This window comes from Pollicipes pollicipes, unplaced genomic scaffold (genome assembly GCF_011947565.3).
Source record: "Pollicipes pollicipes isolate AB1234 unplaced genomic scaffold, Ppol_2.1 Scaffold_7231;HRSCAF=8579_pilon_pilon_pilon, whole genome shotgun sequence".
Lineage (NCBI taxonomy): Eukaryota > Metazoa > Arthropoda > Thecostraca > Pollicipedomorpha > Pollicipedidae > Pollicipes > Pollicipes pollicipes.
This window is the reverse complement of record NW_023597034.1, coordinates 21,742,129-21,761,053: the sequence shown is the minus strand read 5'-3', so window position 1 is coordinate 21,761,053 and position 18,925 is coordinate 21,742,129. Positions and strand designations below refer to the sequence as shown.

Below are 18,925 nucleotides of genomic sequence, written 5' to 3'. Positions count from 1 at the left end.
TGGCTCGGCCGCCAGTGAGGCGGGGTCTGCTGCTGAACCTGGGTCGCCTTCCCCGCCGACTGCTGAGCCCGCGCCGCCTGATAAGCCAGTGCTGGCTGCTAGTGCCGAACTCAAGCCTGCTCCGGGACCAAATGGTCTCAGCGCTGGTGACTCAGCCGAGAGCACTGATTCCTACACGGCTCCGTAGAAGGTGGCGACTTGTTTTGAAGAACGTCGATTGTTCGTTCCTGTTGAAACCACTGTCATTGTAGATTGTAACGTTAACGATTGACTAACAGCGATCAGGCGGACGACAGCTATGGTGGTTCGAACTGGGCCGCTGCTGCTATCAGCAATGCCTTTCAACAAGACAGCAGAGACGGACTGGCTACTTGAAATCAAATATCATAGATTCCAAGAAGATATGCTGCGCAAGAGACAGAGCGAGAAAGGAGAGGGCTCGTAAAAATGTTGGAGCAATCCACGAATCAGGTTTGACCATCCTCGACTCCGACGGCCGCGAAGGCAGGAGCTACATGAGTCACACGGAACCAAGGGAATGCCTTCGAGAAACACGTGGTTGTCATCGCTGAGCCATGCAGCCCCTACGTGACTCATTTTACGTGAGTTTGGCCGCGCCCTACACTTGCTCAACGAGCTACGCTATGTGAGCCCGCAGTGCGACGGTCACGTCAATGTGCTCGGTTGTGTTGGCACGGCCGTCAACACCGGACCGACAGGCGGCGTGTTCCGGCTGTTTGAGCTGGCCACCGAGTCACCCGTGCAATACTTCATCTGCCAGCTGCACGGCAGCGAGCTGCAACGGCAACCTCCTCCATCTTCTGCTGAGCTTGGACGGCACGACCACGGAATCAAATTTTTGGGGCTCATCGGCAAGACCTGCGCGGGGAGATCTGGGTGAGAGAGGGACGTTGCGGCATTCAAGCCTGTGCCGGGACACGTGCCAAACCTGCCGGTCGACCTGATTCAGCTACCGAGCACCAACTAGCAGCTGCTCTACCTTCTGGCCTCCGGCGTTCAAAACGGCTCTGTCCGAAACGTGGCAGTCCAGCGGCGAATCGGACCATCAAACCATGCCAGGTAAATATGAAAACACTATCTTCTAATTTATAGCAATGAGTGTTTAAATCATCAAGTATCAATTGATATTTCGTATGCTCGCTGTTGAGCATTTACTTTTTATCAAACCTTGTGCCGTATAATGTCGTTTTATTTGCTCGATGGTTCATGTTTACTAGTATATTTGTTGATATCCATTCCGTCACATCTAGGGACTCTGGATATCGGCGTAATTACATGCACTTCAGAGGCGCAATAATTTGTGTACGATCTAATGGTCAGTTCGTAACAAATTGTTCCAATATATTCGCTTTTGCTTTCAGATGGTTGACACTGGCCGCCCGCCTGCTGCTAGTTTACATTTCTATCGAAACCTCCAGCAGCGCTCTCGGGGGCCTCGTCCAGTGCGTGGTCGACCACTATGTGGCTGTATGGTCCGCCATCCGGCAAAACAGCAGCTGCGACTTTGGCTTTCGCAACTTGCTCCGGAACATCGCGCTGCTCCGCGAGCTGCCGCGGCAAACGTAGGCCACGGTGCAGCCAGTCCTCCCACGTAACGGGTACTAGGTCAGTCCGGAACAGCTGTCACTGGACATGGTGTGGGATGAGAGCCGCATGGTCCGCGAACAGGTGGTTCCGATCGTCGCACCGCTCTTGAGCAGCAAACTGAGGCTCTTCTTCACCCCAGGGCTTTCGCCATCCCAGATTTCAACTTCGGGGCCGTGCGATACACCAACCTGATTCCCCTGGCACGGACCAGTCACACGGCCTCCACTGCGAGACCCAGCGACTGCGGGCTGCGGAACATAGTGTAGGCTCTGGCAATCTCGCCCCATCTAGTTCACACAAGTAGTGCAACCAGCGCCACACTGCTGAGGACGTCTGGGGCTGGGGCTAGAGCTTCGGCGATATGTGGAACCCAGTTGCGACGATATATCTGTTACCGTGCGACCTCCGCCAACACGTGTTTTGAGTCTCCAGTATGTGAGCAGCTGCTGTTTGGGCCGGCCTTTCTTGCCATCCACACTAGAGCAACTAATGTGGCTCATTGCCGTGGCGTAGTACTTCGCCTCCACAAACTAATGGCTGCGACTGAGAACATCCAGACACCACAACGAACGTGTGATCCGCGAACGCCAGCTGGAGATACGGCACGTTATTACAAACCACACGTCTATGTCGGAATCGGAGAGGAGATGCGTAATGGCCCCGGAGAACGGGTCGGCGTTCCACCCAGAACAGCATTGTACAGTTGCGTAAATGCCCGCGAAGAAGACAGATCTGACGACCAGAGCATGACACCAAAACGGTTATACACGTTCAGCCCCTTTACCAATCTAGTGGATCGATTTCCGTGGTAGCTTGGACACTGGTAGGACGTAAGAAGGCTTAAAAACCGAGCCCGTCAAGGGTAAGCTTATCCTTACACGAAGAGCCCCGTCTCTGTGCGGTAGATGTACGTCACTAAACACCGTTCCTTGGCCTTACCGCATTGCGGAAGTTGTGCATCGTGTGCTCATGAAATACGCCTTCAGATATGCATTTATTATCCGGTTATTAATTGAAATAACATGGTTGCATCCCACCAACTGCAAACGCGGCGGTGTTATTTAAACTGCATTAGTGAAGTTATGCAACGCAAACCCCCCATCATCACCCGAACTGTCCCTCACAGAATCACAAGGCCCCACAGTCCTTAGGCAGCGCCGGCAAGCTCGCAAGCCAGCTCCGGCCGGAGACGTCCCTCGGCGCCGTTCTCAGCGGGATCGAGCGGCGTTGGTCGCACACGGATCGGCCGGGGCGAGCTGAGCGGGGCGCCTGCCCAGCCACTGGCGCCTCACGCGGCCCGCACGCGGCCGGTCCAGACCGCGCCGCTTCGGCAGTCACTGCCACACCTGCCGGCAAGGCGGACCGGTGCGCTGCTGAGTCTTCACACAGCCGGCTGCATGGTGTGTGGCCTGGCCCGGCGCCAGTCACGGCCGAGACCTGACCGGTGCAGCGCAGGCCCGACACGCCGGGCCCGGTCCAGTGCACGTGACGTCACACTCTTGCCACAAGCAGGCACCGACACAAAGGTCGACCGCGGCATATGGTGGCCGATAAACGAGTCGAGGTCCACACAGCTCCACAGATGGCCCGGCAGCATGCATCCCCACCACGAGCACACCACCTGGTCATTACAAAGGGAACTGTGGTAACACGCAGAAAGCGGGCCCGTTGCGACTGAGCCGAGCCGCGCACTCGACAACACAGCGGAGAGACGTCCGCACTGGAACCGTACATCACAGCGGAGAGACGTCCGCATTGGAACCGTACATCACAGCGGAGAGACGTCCGCACTGGAACCGTACATCACAGCGGAGAGACGTCCGCATTCGAACCGTACATCACAGCGGAGAGACGTCCGCGCTGGAATCGCACATCACAGCGGAGAGGCGTCCGCATTGGAACCGTACATCACAGCGGAGAGACGTCCGCGCTGGAATCGCACATCACAGCGGAGAGGCGTCCGCACTGGAACCGTACATCACAGCGGACGTCTCTCCGCTGTGATGTACGGTTCCAGTGCGTACATCGCAGCGGAGAGACGTCCGCATTGAAACCGTACATCACAGCGGAGAGACGCCCGCACTGGAACCGTACATCACAGCGGAGACGTGCGCACAGGAATTGTACATCACAGCGGAGACGTCCGCACAGGAATCGTACATCACAGCGGAGACGTCCGCACTGGAATCGTACATCACAGCGGAGACGTCCGCACTGGAATCGCACATCACAGGGCGTCCGCTGACAGCTCATGGTGGCGAATTCAGGGTCCAAGGCCACGCAAGGCTATCCAAACTTGAGTCACAAAGAGTAAGATGCAGATATAAAATCACGCTTACAAGAGATGGTGATGGTGCTAGTCTCCCACCCCAATCTGTCAACATCAATCCTATATCAAACGTGTCGATATACCTGCCAGCCATCGTTCAGGTTTGACGCTCACGAGAGCACGAACTCCAAGCGGGCTCCTTTTCGTCCAGCACACAAGGTGACACGCCCCTTGGCCTGTCACGCCACGCGAGCACATGTGTCCGTCCGTATCCCGCGTACGGCAGTACAGATCACTCGCTCGAATTAACTTGGCGTCTGTGCTTTCCGCGAGCACATGTTTGAGGTACCAGCATAGATACGGCTCTAGGAGCGGCTCGGGAGAGAGCCCCGGCCATGGTTCAGTTAGAAAAGAGCGAGTTCGAGGTAAATTGAACAAATTCGGTACTTTTTATCATTACTTCCCCGTTAAATGCCCGCGACCCCATCAAATGATGTGTTACTTGGTGTTTTAGTGACATCGACCTCTAAGATAATTTGCGCCTGCAACGGTGACCTTACCTTTTTAGTAGGGTGTTAAGGCAATAAAGCGAATCTATTTTAGAAAAGAAAATACCTGTCTTTGCACGAGAAAGCCAGAACTGCCACCCAGGATATCACCGAGTCTAAAACACGATGCATGGCAGGCAACCAGTGCACTGCAGTCGTTTCTTCCTAAAATGTGGACACGACCAGAACAGGTGGTTTACTGTAGGAAGGACACCGCATCGATGGCAAAGAGAAGCCCCGGCCGAACATATCAAGCATACGTTGCGTATGTTTGGCGAAAGCACACCCCAGATAATTTCCCACAGACGCTGCAAAATCGTTGGAATTGTAGCAAACACGTCCGTTACGCATAACGCGGAGACAATGTTACACTTTGATCGATCGATGCTGTGACTGGCGGCGCACCATTGACAGGAAGGCTTATATTATGCGACTCACCTCCAAACCGTAGGCCGCTCTGGATTTCCGTGCTCCATCTCCGGTGGATCGCCCGTCCAACACCTTCACTGGACGCTTCTCTTCCCGAACAGCGTGATGTCAGACGCTGTCCTCGGTGCCCCTTGGCTCTGGTGGGTGATGATTACGCGACCTGCCCCGGCACCGAGCCCCCCCCCCCTCCGCCACGGGGCGTCACTCGCGGCGGCCCAGCCGGCCCACGTCCGGGTACCGCGCCGGCTGCTGTCGGTAGGCGGCGCTCTCACGCACCGCGTCGGCCAGGCTGGCAGCAGCCACGCGGCGCGCCGCCGCCTCCACCTCGGCGTCCTCGGCCACGGCGGCCAGCAGCGCGTCGGGCCCGGCGCCGGTTGGCAGGCGGCACGCTTCCAGCGCCTCGGCCGTGCAGCGGCGCACAAGCTGAGCCAGTGAGCCGCGCGGCTTCTGCGCCTGCAGCGCGGCGCGCCGACCGGCCGGCTGCACGGCCAGGTAGCCGTCACTGAAGGGCCGCGCCGCCGACGGCCGGCGTCGCTGCAGCTCGGCGTCACGGCAGAGCGTGGCCAGCCAGCCGGCCGGCACCGCGTAGTGCCACGACTCGGCGCCCGGCCGCACCGGCGCCAGCGCGCCCACCGACCGCACCGGCTCCGCTGTCGCGCTCAGCTCCACGTCCATGGCGGCCGCCGCCGGCTCGACAGGAGCTGCAGCGGCGGCGCTGGCAGCGGCGCTGGCAGCAGCGGCAGCAGCGGTGCTGGCGGCTGTGGCTGCGGTGGCAGCGGCGGCGGCGCGCTCCTCAGCCGCCTCGCGCGCCACCAGCCGTTCCTTGCGCGCGCTGTGCGTCGCCTGGTGCCACGAGTGACACTGCAGGAACGGGTCGAACGGGTTCGCGCCCAGGTGGCGCACCACGGGCGTGTGGCCGAGCGGCGGTTGCGGCTGCGCCGTCGGCCGAGTGGAGGTGGCGCTGGTGGTGCCGCCGTCACCCGACGGCGGCGGCTCGGCCGCGCTGGCGCCGGCGCCGGCGACGCCACCGCCGCCGCCGCCAACGCTGCCGGCCGTCGTCGCCGCCGGCTGCATCTGGAGCGCCGCACTCACTGCCGCCTGGTGGGCCGCCATCGCCGCCTCGTGCACGTTGCGGTGCAGACCGGGCGCATGCGCTTCCAGGTGAGCGCCCACCACGCTGTTCTGGATCGCCTCGACGATGTTGTTGAGCAGGTTCTGGCCGTCGGCGGCGGGCGCAGCTGGGCTCGTTTGATCGGCCGCCGGACCGGCCGCCGTCGTCACCGTCTCCAGCTCGATGCGCACCTCGTTTACGTCCTCCGTCTCCATGGCGTTGTCGTCAAGTGGCGGGTCGGCCGGGTCGGCGGCGGGTGCCGGTGCGGCCGCCGGTCCGGGCGGCGATCCGGCCGTCGGGGCCGCGGCCGGCTCCGGCGGCGCGCCGGCGTCGGGCGGCGCGCCCGCGTCCGTCACCGGCGCGCCCGGCCGCTCCCGGTGGATGTTAGTGGTGATGTTGATGTGCGCCTGCACTGGCTGCATGGCCGGCATCGGGTGCGTCTCCGTGAAGATGACGGGTCGGGCGCGCATGTGGCGCGGCGGCGCCTGCTCGAAGTCGAGCATCATATCACTACTGAGATGCAGCGCGTGCGCCAGGTAGTGCATCGCCTCCGAGGTGTGCTGGAAGAGGCGGCGCGCCTCGCGCGCGGCCGCCGCGTCGGCGCACGGCCGGTCGTCTTGCATGAGACGGCGGTAGCGGCCCATGTAGGGGCGCAGGCGAGCCTGCAGGTCAGCCACCATCTCCAGCAGACGCGCGTACACGGCGGCGCTGGGGTGCGCCACGAACGCCGTGCCGCCCGATCCGGCCGTCGCCGCCTGGCCGGTGGCGGCAGCGACCGGCTCCTCAGAGGGAGCAGTACGTCCGGCGGGGGTGGAAGAAGCGGCGGGGGTGGAAGAAGCGGCGCGTTCGCCACCAGTGGAAGCCGTTGCCGACCCGGTGGCGGAGACAGCAGGCGCGGCAGGGGGGACTGAAGGGGCAGCGGACGCGGTGGTGGGTGGCCCTGCAGATGAGACGGCTGGGCCCGTAGAGGGCGTCGAGCCTGAGGAGTCCGGTCGGGCGGCGCCGGCTGCCGGCGCCGCGGCCGGACCAGCAGTGGGAGTCGTCGGCCGCTGGTGGATGTGGAATTGGAAGCGGCCGGGGGGCACACCTGACCCCATGGCGCCCGGCATCAGACCCACCATCGGCATGGCGTTGGAGGCGGCGCTGAGCGCGGCCGTCAGGGCCGCCGAGGTGGCCTGCTGCAGGTCTGAGCCGCCGGCCGTGCCCACGTGCACGTTGATCATCGGGAACATTGTGGCCATGTGCGGCGGACGGGGCCCTCCTGGCTGGGACGGCGGCCGCTGCTGCTGCTGCTGTGGCGGCGCGGGCGGCGGCTGCCGGGGGCCCGTCGCCGGTGGCGGTGGCGCCGCTCCGCCGGCCGTCGCCAGACGCGGTATCTCCTCACCGTTCTCGTAGGCATCTAGCGCGATGTTGGCCAGGTGGACCATCTGGCGGGCTTGGAAGAGGCGGGCTCCGCTCGACGAGGTGCCGAGCGTGGGCGCGCCGGTCGGCCGATCAGACACGAACGAGCCCACCAGCACTTGGCCCACCGGCGGGTGGTGATGGTGGTGGTGATGGTGCACGTGGTGGTGGTGCGGCCGTGGCCCGGTGGGCGGCGGCGGCGGCGGCGGCTGCGGGCCACGGCCAGGTGGCGGCCGCTGCACCAGGTGCACTACCTTCTCGTGCACGTCATACTGGCGCAGTGGCTTGTCGTCCTGCAGCACCCGGCCGCAGTAGATGAGCCGCTGCTGGCCGGCCGCGATGCCCACCGTCCCGGCAATCTGCTCTTTGAACGCCTTCACAGTCGCATCATCGGCCACCGAGAACTGGTGGTTGCGCGAGTCAAGTGTCTTCACTGTGATGTTGAGCATTGTGGAGAGCTGGCCACACCAGCCGGACGGCTCCTGCAAACGCCACACACCGGTCAGCTGCCCACACTGCAGTCCACAGCTACCTGATGGAGTTTAGGCACGTGCGGCTGGCAGCAACCCGGTACAAAAGTTTCTGACGGCTAGTTTTGCCAGTGAAAACTCGCTGGCAGGTACTGCTGATGGCAAAAACTGGCGGAAGCTTGCCAATATTCAGGTACCGCAAATCATGTTGCTACAAGCCAGAGGAAAGTATGCAACGATGCAATAGCAAAACGGTTGTAAGTGCATACATGGCAAAATAACATGTCATTTAAGCACCGATAACGTTGGTGCAATGCTTAACACGTGAGCAATACAAGAGCGGCATGAAATGACGGCATAAAGGTGAAATGACGGCAGCGGCATTTTTAGAAATCGAAGTCGTAGTTTCTCCCGTGCCAGCCTTCATGGCTTTCATCCATTGCGGTAGCAGGAGGCAATATAGCATGTCTTTGTAAGAACGAATACCCAGATCTTTAGGATGGAGCAAGGATAGGGTCAGATGTTTTGCATGTGTAAAAACGACACACTGGATACAATCATAACCAACCATTACTTTTATTCCACACGTGAAAGTGGAAGGTGTAAATATTATTTTTGCACTGGCTGCATCCCAGAGGACTCTGATGTCTGCTTCGTTTGGCCATGCGGTGATAGGTAACCAAACGAAGCAGGCATAATTATACGATTCTTTGAAAAACCAAAACAAAGAGGTATACAACAGCCAACATTTAAAAAACCGTTCACTGAGGCTTCATAAATCATTACGTCGCGAAATCAGCTGGCCATTTATGATATATTCCAGTCGGCAGCCAAAGCAGCGTAAACCGCTAAGGAGTTCATCAAACAACGTGAAAAAGATGTCAAAAATCAGATCTATGACACAAAATTAATGATGTATAATTAGCGAAAAACCAGAGGAGCCTTGACCTTTTAATGTCCTTGCCACCCTTAGAGACGATCTCAAAGAGCACTGTTGCCCTCTGTTTTATCTGAAGGCAGCGGTGTTTGCTTGATTATAGTTTTCTCACAACGCCGTTTGATTTTGATCGTAGCTTTACTAATAGTTCTGAGCTAGAAATGGAGGAGCTGTAGCCTCTACCAACTCGATACAAAACTACAACCTTGCATTCGGCATTATGACTTCAGAGTTGTTATGCTGAGATATGGAGATTCCATATACCAGGTGGTGCGATTACAAGACGTGCTAAAGCAAGCATTGCTTGAATTGTCAGTGCTCGGCGTTTGAAGCAGTGCTTATGACCAAGAGTGCGTTGTCATATGCACTCACGGCGTGCCTCGTGGACGTCCTGTCGGCCCTATGACCTTGTCGTCTTTTGACTATTATATTTTGACTGGCGCATTTAATCGCTGTCGACGTTTTGTCCTTCAAACTGTCTGGTTCCGCTTTTTTGTCGGTCGATTTTTTTCCGACTCGGCTTACCACTGTTCAGCATTTGTCCTTCTGCTGTTTCGGCTCGGGATTAATCCCAGTCCACTTTTTTCCCTCATCGCCTGACATCAAGTGTGAATGACCTGTTCTATGCGCCATTATCCACAACAACCAGTCCTCTTTTATCCCTCTCAACTTTTTATAGTTAGACATTTCCTGCGACTCTCTGTTTCCATTTGACTTTTTATCCAGACATCACCACTTACACTTGACTGGAATGGTCAGTGCCTGTGATAGCAGCCATGCAAGAGCTCAGGTGGTGGCAGATGGCAGGACGGACCATGCTGAGCATTGTGGTATGTGACACTTTTGTCTCAAATTTCTCACTTTGACCCAAAATTTCATGCCTGGATGGTGGGGTCCGTGCTTATGCACCACATAATGCTCAATGAGAGCTGTGATCCCTGAAATTCATCCAACAAAAGGTTTCAGCTAGAACTAAAGGATGAGTTTGAAAAGAGTTTATCAAATTTCTTGATGTCAATTATGTCCTTTTACTTGTATGTGTAATAGGGAGTGCCTCACATTGGAAGATATCGAAGAAGGCATCAGATATAATGAAATAAGCTCACCTGTAAATGATGGTACACTTTTTAAGCAGAAAAGCTGCTCCAGACAGCATGATTCTCTGCTTGGTAAACATGCCCCTCAATGCACCATGGTTTGATCACGTCATCGTACCTTGCACAACACTGATTAAGTCAATTGATGGCCACTTATCTATAAATCGCCCCCACGAACATCAGATACCAATGCCTCGACAATTACCTTTTTTGGCCTCGATTGCCACATGGCTTATGGAATGGCGAAGTTTGAATGCTGTCATTATGACATTATGAATGCCAAGGTGAACTTGAAATATCTTCCCAATATACCTCCCTATTTTTGAGGGCTTGTAGCTCAGAAACTACAGGGGCTTAGGTTTCAAGAAGGGCAGAATTGTGAACTGCACTGAAATGTCTTCAGGATGGCTATTTCTGTTCAAAACACAATATAAATGTGGAACACTCCCTCTAATTTTGGGCGGCTGCTGTTGACTTAAAAATGTGAAATGACTTTGTCCTTAACCCAAACCTTATAGCACATAAATTTTGTATTCATTATAAAAAGAGCACACATTGTTCATCCTTTGCTCATGTTTCATTTATTTTTCAGCTATCCTTCAAATTCTGAATATCAGCAGAAAACAATGGGTTTATACATCTGGCAGGGGTGAGTTGATATAGACTCTTCAATATTTTGCACCCATTATTGCACCAGTCAGCTAGGTTGGTAACAAATGTTTTGGTCAGCATATGTTACCATTGCACCCAAAATTTTCAGTCACCTCTGGGGCATCCATTGCACATGTCTCGACACCAAAAGCACATCCAAAGTATTTCCGGTTTCATAGTAGCAACGGTTTTCAGGAACATGGCACGTTGATCCACGCCCACAGCAGAGAGTGGGTGGCGACCGACGATACCGCGGACAGCGCGAGGCAGGCAACCATGTTATGTTAATAGAGCCATACATCATAAGCATATGCTCACAACACCTTGAACAATGTGCCATCATGCTCAGATCAAAACAAGGAACACACTGTTCAAGTTTGGTATCATGAATGGGAATGGTTTAGTATCTATGAGCATGTCAAACTGGAAAAGTTAAATTTTCAAGAGAATTTGACTCTGGACTTAGCTTAATGGGTCAATTATTGACATGGCAGTGTAAGACTTTTTACCAATCACTACAGTTCATTGAGACATGACCATTGTTGTGTTTCCCAAGAGGCTCAATCTTTCTTGGTTTTGAAAATTGCATGGTGCATCTTCCCTTCCTCATCATTCTATTAGTCTGCAATATGAAAAACTGGGACAAGAGTTAGGAATGATCCCACTAACCCCATCATGCAATCACTACTCAGTGTTCCAGAATATCCAAACTACAGATACACAGCTCCAGCTATGAATGTAAATCAATAAAAGACTAACTGCATGAAAAAAACACATGTTTGTATTTGCCATACAGTGCTCTTGCACTGACCCAGACCTTTCAATGTACCAGCAATTTCCTTTTAACAATCCTCTAATGCCACAATTAATGTCCCAGTGGGCTAGGTAAACTCAAGGTGCTCTATTTGTTCAAAGAAAAATGGATCTGTGCTGAAATGAACAAGCATTCAATGAATCTATCCCTTTAATAATATGTCCCTTCAGTGACATTCACAATCATGTTTTCATAGGTCACATTCCACAAAAAATTAAATATGGCAAATAAAGGGCATCACCATTGCAGAAGATACAGTGAACCAATTGTCCTCCCATTACAGCCTGCAAAAGGTGGCAAACCAGTTAATAAGATATCTGAACCTGCTCTGATGATGATGATTGGGGTTTTAGGGCGCGCCAAGTTCTGGGGTCACTTTGCGCCAAATGGGATAGCCAACCACTCTGTTTGGAGCACTGATTGATGATTTTGTGAATGGGGGAGGTGGCCTCCATATTCATGTTCTGATTGGTATCTAAAAAATATTTATTACTCCTATTGATGTTTAAGAAAGGTTAAAATCACACTCAAAGTGCCATCCAGTGTTTTGGATTACATATTTACTTAACCTTTTTGAAAAATATATGATACTTCAAAAATGTCACAATGTACACAAGAAAATCTGGTGGTTTCGAACCGCCACCCTGATTTTTGACCTACGGATATGCTACTATTTTGTGCTGGTTTACCTGTTCAGGAAAAGCAGCAGAAGCCATCAGGAGCAAAAAGCTTTGCATTTACATAATTTTTAGCATATATCTGCCCTGCCTACAAAGCACTTAATCAAGATGTCATGCTTTGCAAGCAGTGACTAACATTGTTTACATGCTAGCCCACAGCAATGAAGCATCAATGGGATGATTGGAGCATCTATCTGTTAATACTTCAGGCAGAGCCACCACCTCAAAATCATCCCCTTCAACCATGTCTCAGTCCATGACCTGGGCACCAGTCAACAAATGCTGATGCCCCGAATTCTGCATGTACTTTGGCAACCCAACTCATCAATAAAGGAGACTGCTGATAAACCCACCAATCTAGTGGCAGTACAAAGTTATGCTGTACCTTATGTCCTCATATTCACAAATTCTCAAGCATATGTCTCCACACACCAGCCCTGTACACACGTTTATGAAAGCACCTTTCATACATCTTTTCAGGCAGGCCACCCATGTTGCCAGAGCAAACTTCGAACAGCTTGATAGGCAAGCAGTAGAAGAAAAGCCATACGCACCCTCGTGTAACTGGAAACAGTCGTTTGCGAGGAAACCGGCGACGACCTGTGCAACTGAACGTGGATCTATGGCGACATAAGATCTGTGGTAAAATTATTGGCCTACAACATCGGTGCGAGAAATGTCGGTAAATGTAGCGCACATATCAGTAATCGTGGAAGGTGTCTATTCTACTGTCAGTATTTTTTGCGCATATTTTCTGGTCACCTGTTGCAAACAAATTCCGTGACCGACTAAGCGTCACTGGGCGAGACATGGCCACCTGTTATGCACTGTGGATCCCTGACCGACAAAGGGGCCTCACCCACTGTGCCAGGGACCCAGACTTATGCAAGCTGTGGCCCCGATCTTGTTTTTCTTGGAAAATGGGCCTCCATGGAAAAATGACTGATTGGAAGGTGGACCCTCAAGCCCATACCAATACGGAGCAGACCGTGCAGTATTGCTGGTGCCTGACCGACAAATAGACCCACATCGGCTCAGGGTGTCCATGATCGATACAAATGGCGCTCTAACTGTCATTTGAGGATCCGTCCCTGGAGGCCGGGGCCCCCGAATAAGACTCCGGCCAGCTTTTTATGCCCTTAGACGCTCCAGACGAGTCCTTGATCGTCGTACCCGGCGGGCCCTCCAATCTCTGCGGGCCTTCTCACTGCGTCTGACCGACTTAAGGCCCCTGGCCAGTACACGGGCGCCGTGGGGTCCCGATCAATTAAATCGCCGGCTCCAGCTTTGTCTCTGCTCGGGAAATGGGCCCTCAGGCCCATGTTACCATGACGATGACTGTGTGTTACTGGTAGTGTCTGACCACCATATAGGCCCTTATCGACTCAGGGGCCCTTGATCAACGCGCAGGGCACTCTACTTGGCATTTAAGCGTTATGCCCTATGAACTGGGGCCCCTGAATACGACCTCCGGCCGGTGTTTCTGACCCTTTGGGGCCGCCAGTCGGGCCCTTAATCGCAGGTCCCGAGGGGCTCAAAGGGCCCGTCGGAACCTTAGGGGGAGGGTCGCGTGCGAATTATTGGACCCTCTGTGTCGGTAAGCGATCCTTTAAGTTCAATGAGGCCTCTGCGTCTATCTGGGACCTACTGCTCCGGCCTGAGGGCTTACCGCGTCAGGGAGGGACCAATGCATGATGCATTCTTCTGCGGCCCTGCTGATCGACCAGGAGCCCTGGCCACCGTGCCTCCAGAAAGGTATCCGGTAGGTACCCTCGGGTGGCGGGTTGAAACGCAAATCCCCTCCAGCCCTTGACCGGGAAGGCAATGGGCCTCCCTAGAGTTCTACTTACTGGGCTCTCTGTACGCAAAAGGCAGGGGGGTTGTTGGTGTTTAATCCAGTGGCCCCTAAACGAAAGCATTCGTCGGTACGATCATATAAATGAAAAACAAATTTGGAGGCCCTCGAAATAAAAGGGGCCAAATCTGGCTTTTTTGGGGTGCTTTTTCACCGGGAGCCCTCTGTTAAGCCGTGTGCCGCTCCCACCACTTCTTACCAAAACTTTAGCCTCTCCCCTGGCATAAGATGGCGGTTGTGGAATCTGAGGCCGGCTCTGCTCGGGCTGAAGTCCTTAGATGGGCCCTTTCCGGACCTGAGATACCTACTTTTCAGTCTAAAACGTGTCATTTCAGGATTTAAGAAGGGCTCCTCTTGAGTCCACGATGGGCCCTTTCCAGATCTGGGACGGCCCTTTTTTCCTCTCGATGGGCCCCACTCAGACCTGAGGCGGACCCCTTCTGAGTTTACGGTAGACTTGTCCCGATAAGAGACGGGCCTTTTTGAGTCTGCAATGGGCCCTTTCCAAACAACAAAAGGATCCTTTCCGTGCCTGGAACTTTTTCTTTTTTTTTTTTGCCTTGAAATTGATCCTTCCCGGACCTGAGATGGACTCTCTACGCTCACTTTGATGACACACAATAAACGAATCTCGTCCACAAATCTACCGGGGGCCCGTTTGGGTCAGCTGAATTATGGGGAAAGATAGTTTTGAACCTTATCTCATACATGGAGACAGTTCGCACCTCGGATACACCGCGCACTGGCTCTAAGCCTACGATGGGCCCACTCCAGACCAGAGATGGGCCCTTCCCAGCCCCAAAAAGTGAGATAGGCCTTTTAAGAGCCTCAAGTTCTTCGTTTATCAGCCTATGCTTGGCACCTACCTGGCTTGAGACGTGCCGTTTCTGAACTTATGATGAATTCTTTCCAGACATGAGAGGGCCTTCTCTAACCTTACGATGGGCCCTTTCACCAACCGTAGGTGGGCCCTCTTTGAGCTTACGATGAGCCCTTTCCAGACCAGGAAGGGACTGTGCCTGGAAGTGACATGAGTATTTTCCGTCTTGAAATGAGCCATTTCCAGCCTAAGACGGGCCCTTTGCGGACATGAAACCATTTCTTTCTGAGCTTGGGATGGGCCCTTGCCGGACCAGACATGAGCCCTCTACGCCTGCTTTGGTGACACAATAAACAAGTACTACCACGCACTTGGGGGTCTCTTCTGGGCCACCTCAAGCCTCAAAAGATGGGGAGGCAGTTTTCCTCCACTGCTCCCCTCCCCCGCCGGATACGCCGCCACTGATTCTCGTACTCTCAAAACTCTCCGAGTTTTGCGGCCAAGCCATTTGGCCAACTGATAAAACTTACTCCAATTTTCATATTTGCCCTCGGACATACAGCACAACGACTGCTCACAAAACAGTGCTGCCTTCTGTTCCGGTGCTGATGACATCAGGTCAGCCAGCAGGTCACAAACGCTACGAAATGTTAGCGTTGACCGCTTACTTTTGGGTTTGCAGTTGCTAAGCCTAAGGATTTGTTACTGCGAGGTTCTGCACGTTTCACAGTTTGGCATACTGTTACCAATTAAGCCGCCTTTCGATTGCATGGGAGAACGCTCCACAAACTCCACAAGTAATGGCGGTTGCATAGGTCTTCATCCACCAACGGATAATTGAATTCCGGGGGTGGAGACTCTACCGGCTGCCATGCTTGGCATGGTCCGTCCTGCTTCTTAACATGTCACAAGAGCTGAAACGCAACCGCCATCACCGGCCGCAGGTCACCCCATTCAGGCACAAACTGCGATCACAGACTCGAACCTGTCCCGCAACGGCTGGGTGAATCGGAAGGGGGCCGCACTGACCACCATCCGTTGGTGGGCCAGAATCGGAAGAGAGCCGCATTGGCCACTATCCGTTGGTGGGTCAGAGTCGGAAGAGAGAATCGGAAGAGAGCCGCATTGACCGCCATCCGTTGGTGGGCCAGAATCGGAAGAGAGCCGCATTGACCACCATCCGTTGGTGGGCCAGAATCGGAAGAGAGCCGCATTGACCACCATTCGTCGGTGGGCCAGAATCGGAAGAGAGACGCATTGACCATCACCCGTTGGTGGGTCAGAACCTACACAAGCAGTACTACTTAATGTGGACACTGGTGCCAGGTTTCAGCCATTTTGCGCCATATTTCCACCAGCAGCGTTTTTTTTTCATGCCATCGGAACGTGGACCAATTCGAAATAGGACGCCAAACTGCTGAGCCAGTAGAATCTCGCTGCGACCAATCCTGAGCAATTGCAAGCCCCAAAACGCAAACAGTTCAAGGATAAAATTGCGCGACCGTGCTTGACCTGATCTGACGTTATGTTGTAAAAATACAGCTATATCCAAGTATAGGTGACAAAAGGTCCATAGTTGTCAACTGGAGCAGCGTTAAGTAGCTGTAAGTTACAACACCTGCATCTCCGATTTTTATATAGATATCCTGGTGCAAGTGATCTCAGAAACCTTGCGAAAGTTCACACAAACTCTGACCTAAAGCGTCAACCAGCTGGGTCAAGCCCATGAAGTGCATGTGAAATGAACGTTTACGCCCTGGTTTACATTCCTATACACTCGTTTACACCATGGTGACATGTACCTACCGCATATATTTGATGAGGGGGTTCATAGGTAAGCTAGTCCAATTTTAGCGCTTTCCCTTGACAAACTAAATATTTTCGGGTCCGTGCGCCAACTCGATATATTTTTCGACTGCGCATGATCCTCACTTCGGACGCCGTAAATGTACAAATCGCCACTCCAGCCTGCCCCAAGCATTCAGTGATAAACTTTTGGGAGGGAGGAGGGGTGCGAGTGCGAGTTCGGCCGTGAAAAATTTTAACAAAAATCTGACGAGTGTGTTGTACTGGCAACTGATATATCAGTGCTACAGAATCCACACTATCGCAATTCTTAAGTTTGGTTGTAGTTATGTTTTCCAAGCTGCCGCATTATGACCATCACTCTCTGTGTAGGTCAACCGCCGTTACCTGTGCCCTGTAAAGGGATGGTTTGAACAAAGAACATTATACCTTCCGATGTGAGATTTCCCTTGCCGGCAGATGGCGGTCCCTCACTGGCATCGTTTGCGCAAGGTTACACCTTCCGCGGACAAGAGTTTTTTTTTCAAATTGGACGCCGCATCTTCGCAAATTCCCGCTCCAGCCGGCCCGCCGGCACTGTGCGACAGGCACGCTGTCGGGGGTTAAATCAAACAAGTTGAAACCAAAATTTTACCAACGTGTTATAGCGATAGCTGATAGCCCTGTGTCAGTGTTGTCGATTGCACAACGTTACAATAATCCAGTTTGATTGTAAGGATTTTCTCGACCACCGTATTATGGTCATCACTCTACGTGCTGGTCGGCAGCCGCTGGTTCTGCGCTGTCAAGGGGTGATTTGAACAAAAGAGCGACGTCGGCCAATGCGAGATTTCCATTGGACCCCTGATTTACATTTCCCGGCCGCCGCCGTACAGTCGTGTGCGATTTCATTTTCCACTTTCGGTTGGCGCGACCATTTGCGGTTCACGTGCCCCTGGCTATGACTTGAGACTATGATAATTACCTGGTGAACCGTTTCTAATCCACTGATGATCCACCTTTCCTCAGTCAACATTTCGCTGAGGCGCCGTCTGTGGGCTTGAACTGCCACGTTCGGGCCACATGCGTACCCACCACTAAACAGGCTTGGTCCGGCAGCTTAAGCAGGCAAGTAAGGGTCACCGGACAAGGGGGAATTGGCAAACCACCGCTTGTCACCGGAAAGCCGCACGAGGGCCACTGACCTCCCATACGGACTGGTTGCCGCATCAGGGTCACGTTTGGTACCTTTCCAGCAGACGCTGAATTTGGCGCCGTCCTAAACGGGCACTATTGGCTACTTCACTTTGGCTGCCCGTCCGGTCCCCATTTTCAAATGTCTATTGGGGCGAGAAGTTCCGTCATTAACACGGCGGTTGAACTGCGATCAGTTGGGATGCTTTTGCATGAATGCTAGCTGAATTCTAAAGCTACACAGTTAATGCGTCGTAGACAGCAGATGAAGTAAGTACTTTGCGTAACCCGTGTCACTTGTTCGGGGCATGCGTATGCAAAGAATGATAACCAAAAGTATCATGGTATGTTAACAGGCGCTCGGGCGGTGGTGGGGTGAATTTGACCCCTGCTCCGAAGGTATTTCCAGCATGATTTCGAAGGCGCGACGTAGCCGCGCCAGACTTTGCATAATTTTCTGCAATTAAACAGCGAATGTCTTGATATAAAACAACCATACGTGCTTTGCAAGTTCGCTGACCTGTGGCAGGTCAAAGTCAGGTATTGCCTGTCAGCGAAGGTCATTTCTAGTGAATCGTTCAATTTCATGTGACAGCGAAGTGTTAGACAAAGCCATGCATCTCTGAGACAGTTTCTAAGGTAATATACTGACTAGATTTAGAATTAAAGCAAGTAACATTGACCTATGGTCAGGTGTGGAGGCCAAACCGAGGTCAAAACTAACCTGCTTGTTTTGGAGTGTTTGCATGATGGGGTAGTGTATAGTGCTCATTACGAATTTATTCATGGCAGGGAACGTAACAGACATGTTTCATGGACTTTCCAAAGGTCAGGTTAGGTAACTGACCTAAAATGAATCAGGCCAGCACTTTGTTTTTGAAAACATACCGCCTAGTGTAATCCCTAAGGCCCAAATAAACCAAAAAACGACAGCAATTTCGTTGTTTTTTTGGCCACCTTGGTCTTTTAAATGTCAAAGTCACTGGCCTTGAATGAAGACCATTTGAACGTTTGTGTAGAGCAGGTATCTAAGTTCACGGCAGTTGCGTGAATATGTCTGGGGGCACTTTGGGACCAATACGAAGTTTGACCTTATACTTTATTTGGCCCAAAGATGATGGCCTGGAAACCTCAAACGAAAAAACACAAACAAACAAACACTTAAATGACGTGTGTTAACGTCTTAGGCAGCATCACTGGAAATCTCGTTCGGTAAATGTGGGCGATGCTTATTCTAGTAATATTAGTTTTCAGTC

The 18,925-nt window shown here is 53.2% G+C and overlaps 1 protein-coding gene and 1 long non-coding RNA gene across 2 annotated transcripts; both read right to left on the bottom strand.

Moving 5' to 3' along the window:
* Positions 1–2,588: 2,588 nt before the first annotated feature.
* Positions 2,589–5,026, bottom strand: LOC119110527 (uncharacterized). Its single transcript, XR_005095504.1, has 2 exons — positions 4,864–5,026; positions 2,589–2,954 (listed from the first exon to the last, which is right to left on the bottom strand). It is a non-coding gene; the product is annotated as an uncharacterized LOC119110527 (long non-coding RNA).
* Positions 5,027–5,055: 29 nt separating this feature from the next.
* LOC119109840 (large proline-rich protein bag6-A-like) lies at positions 5,056–12,841 on the bottom strand. The gene is made up of 5 exons (XM_037233593.1): positions 12,570–12,841; positions 5,908–7,848; positions 5,563–5,802; positions 5,275–5,517; positions 5,056–5,103 (listed from the first exon to the last, which is right to left on the bottom strand). Exons 2-5 carry the CDS (start codon positions 7,813–7,815, stop codon positions 5,056–5,058), a joined length of 2,439 nt encoding a protein of 812 aa, XP_037089488.1. The 5' UTR covers positions 7,816–7,848; positions 12,570–12,841.
* Positions 12,842–18,925: the final 6,084 nt, after the last annotated feature.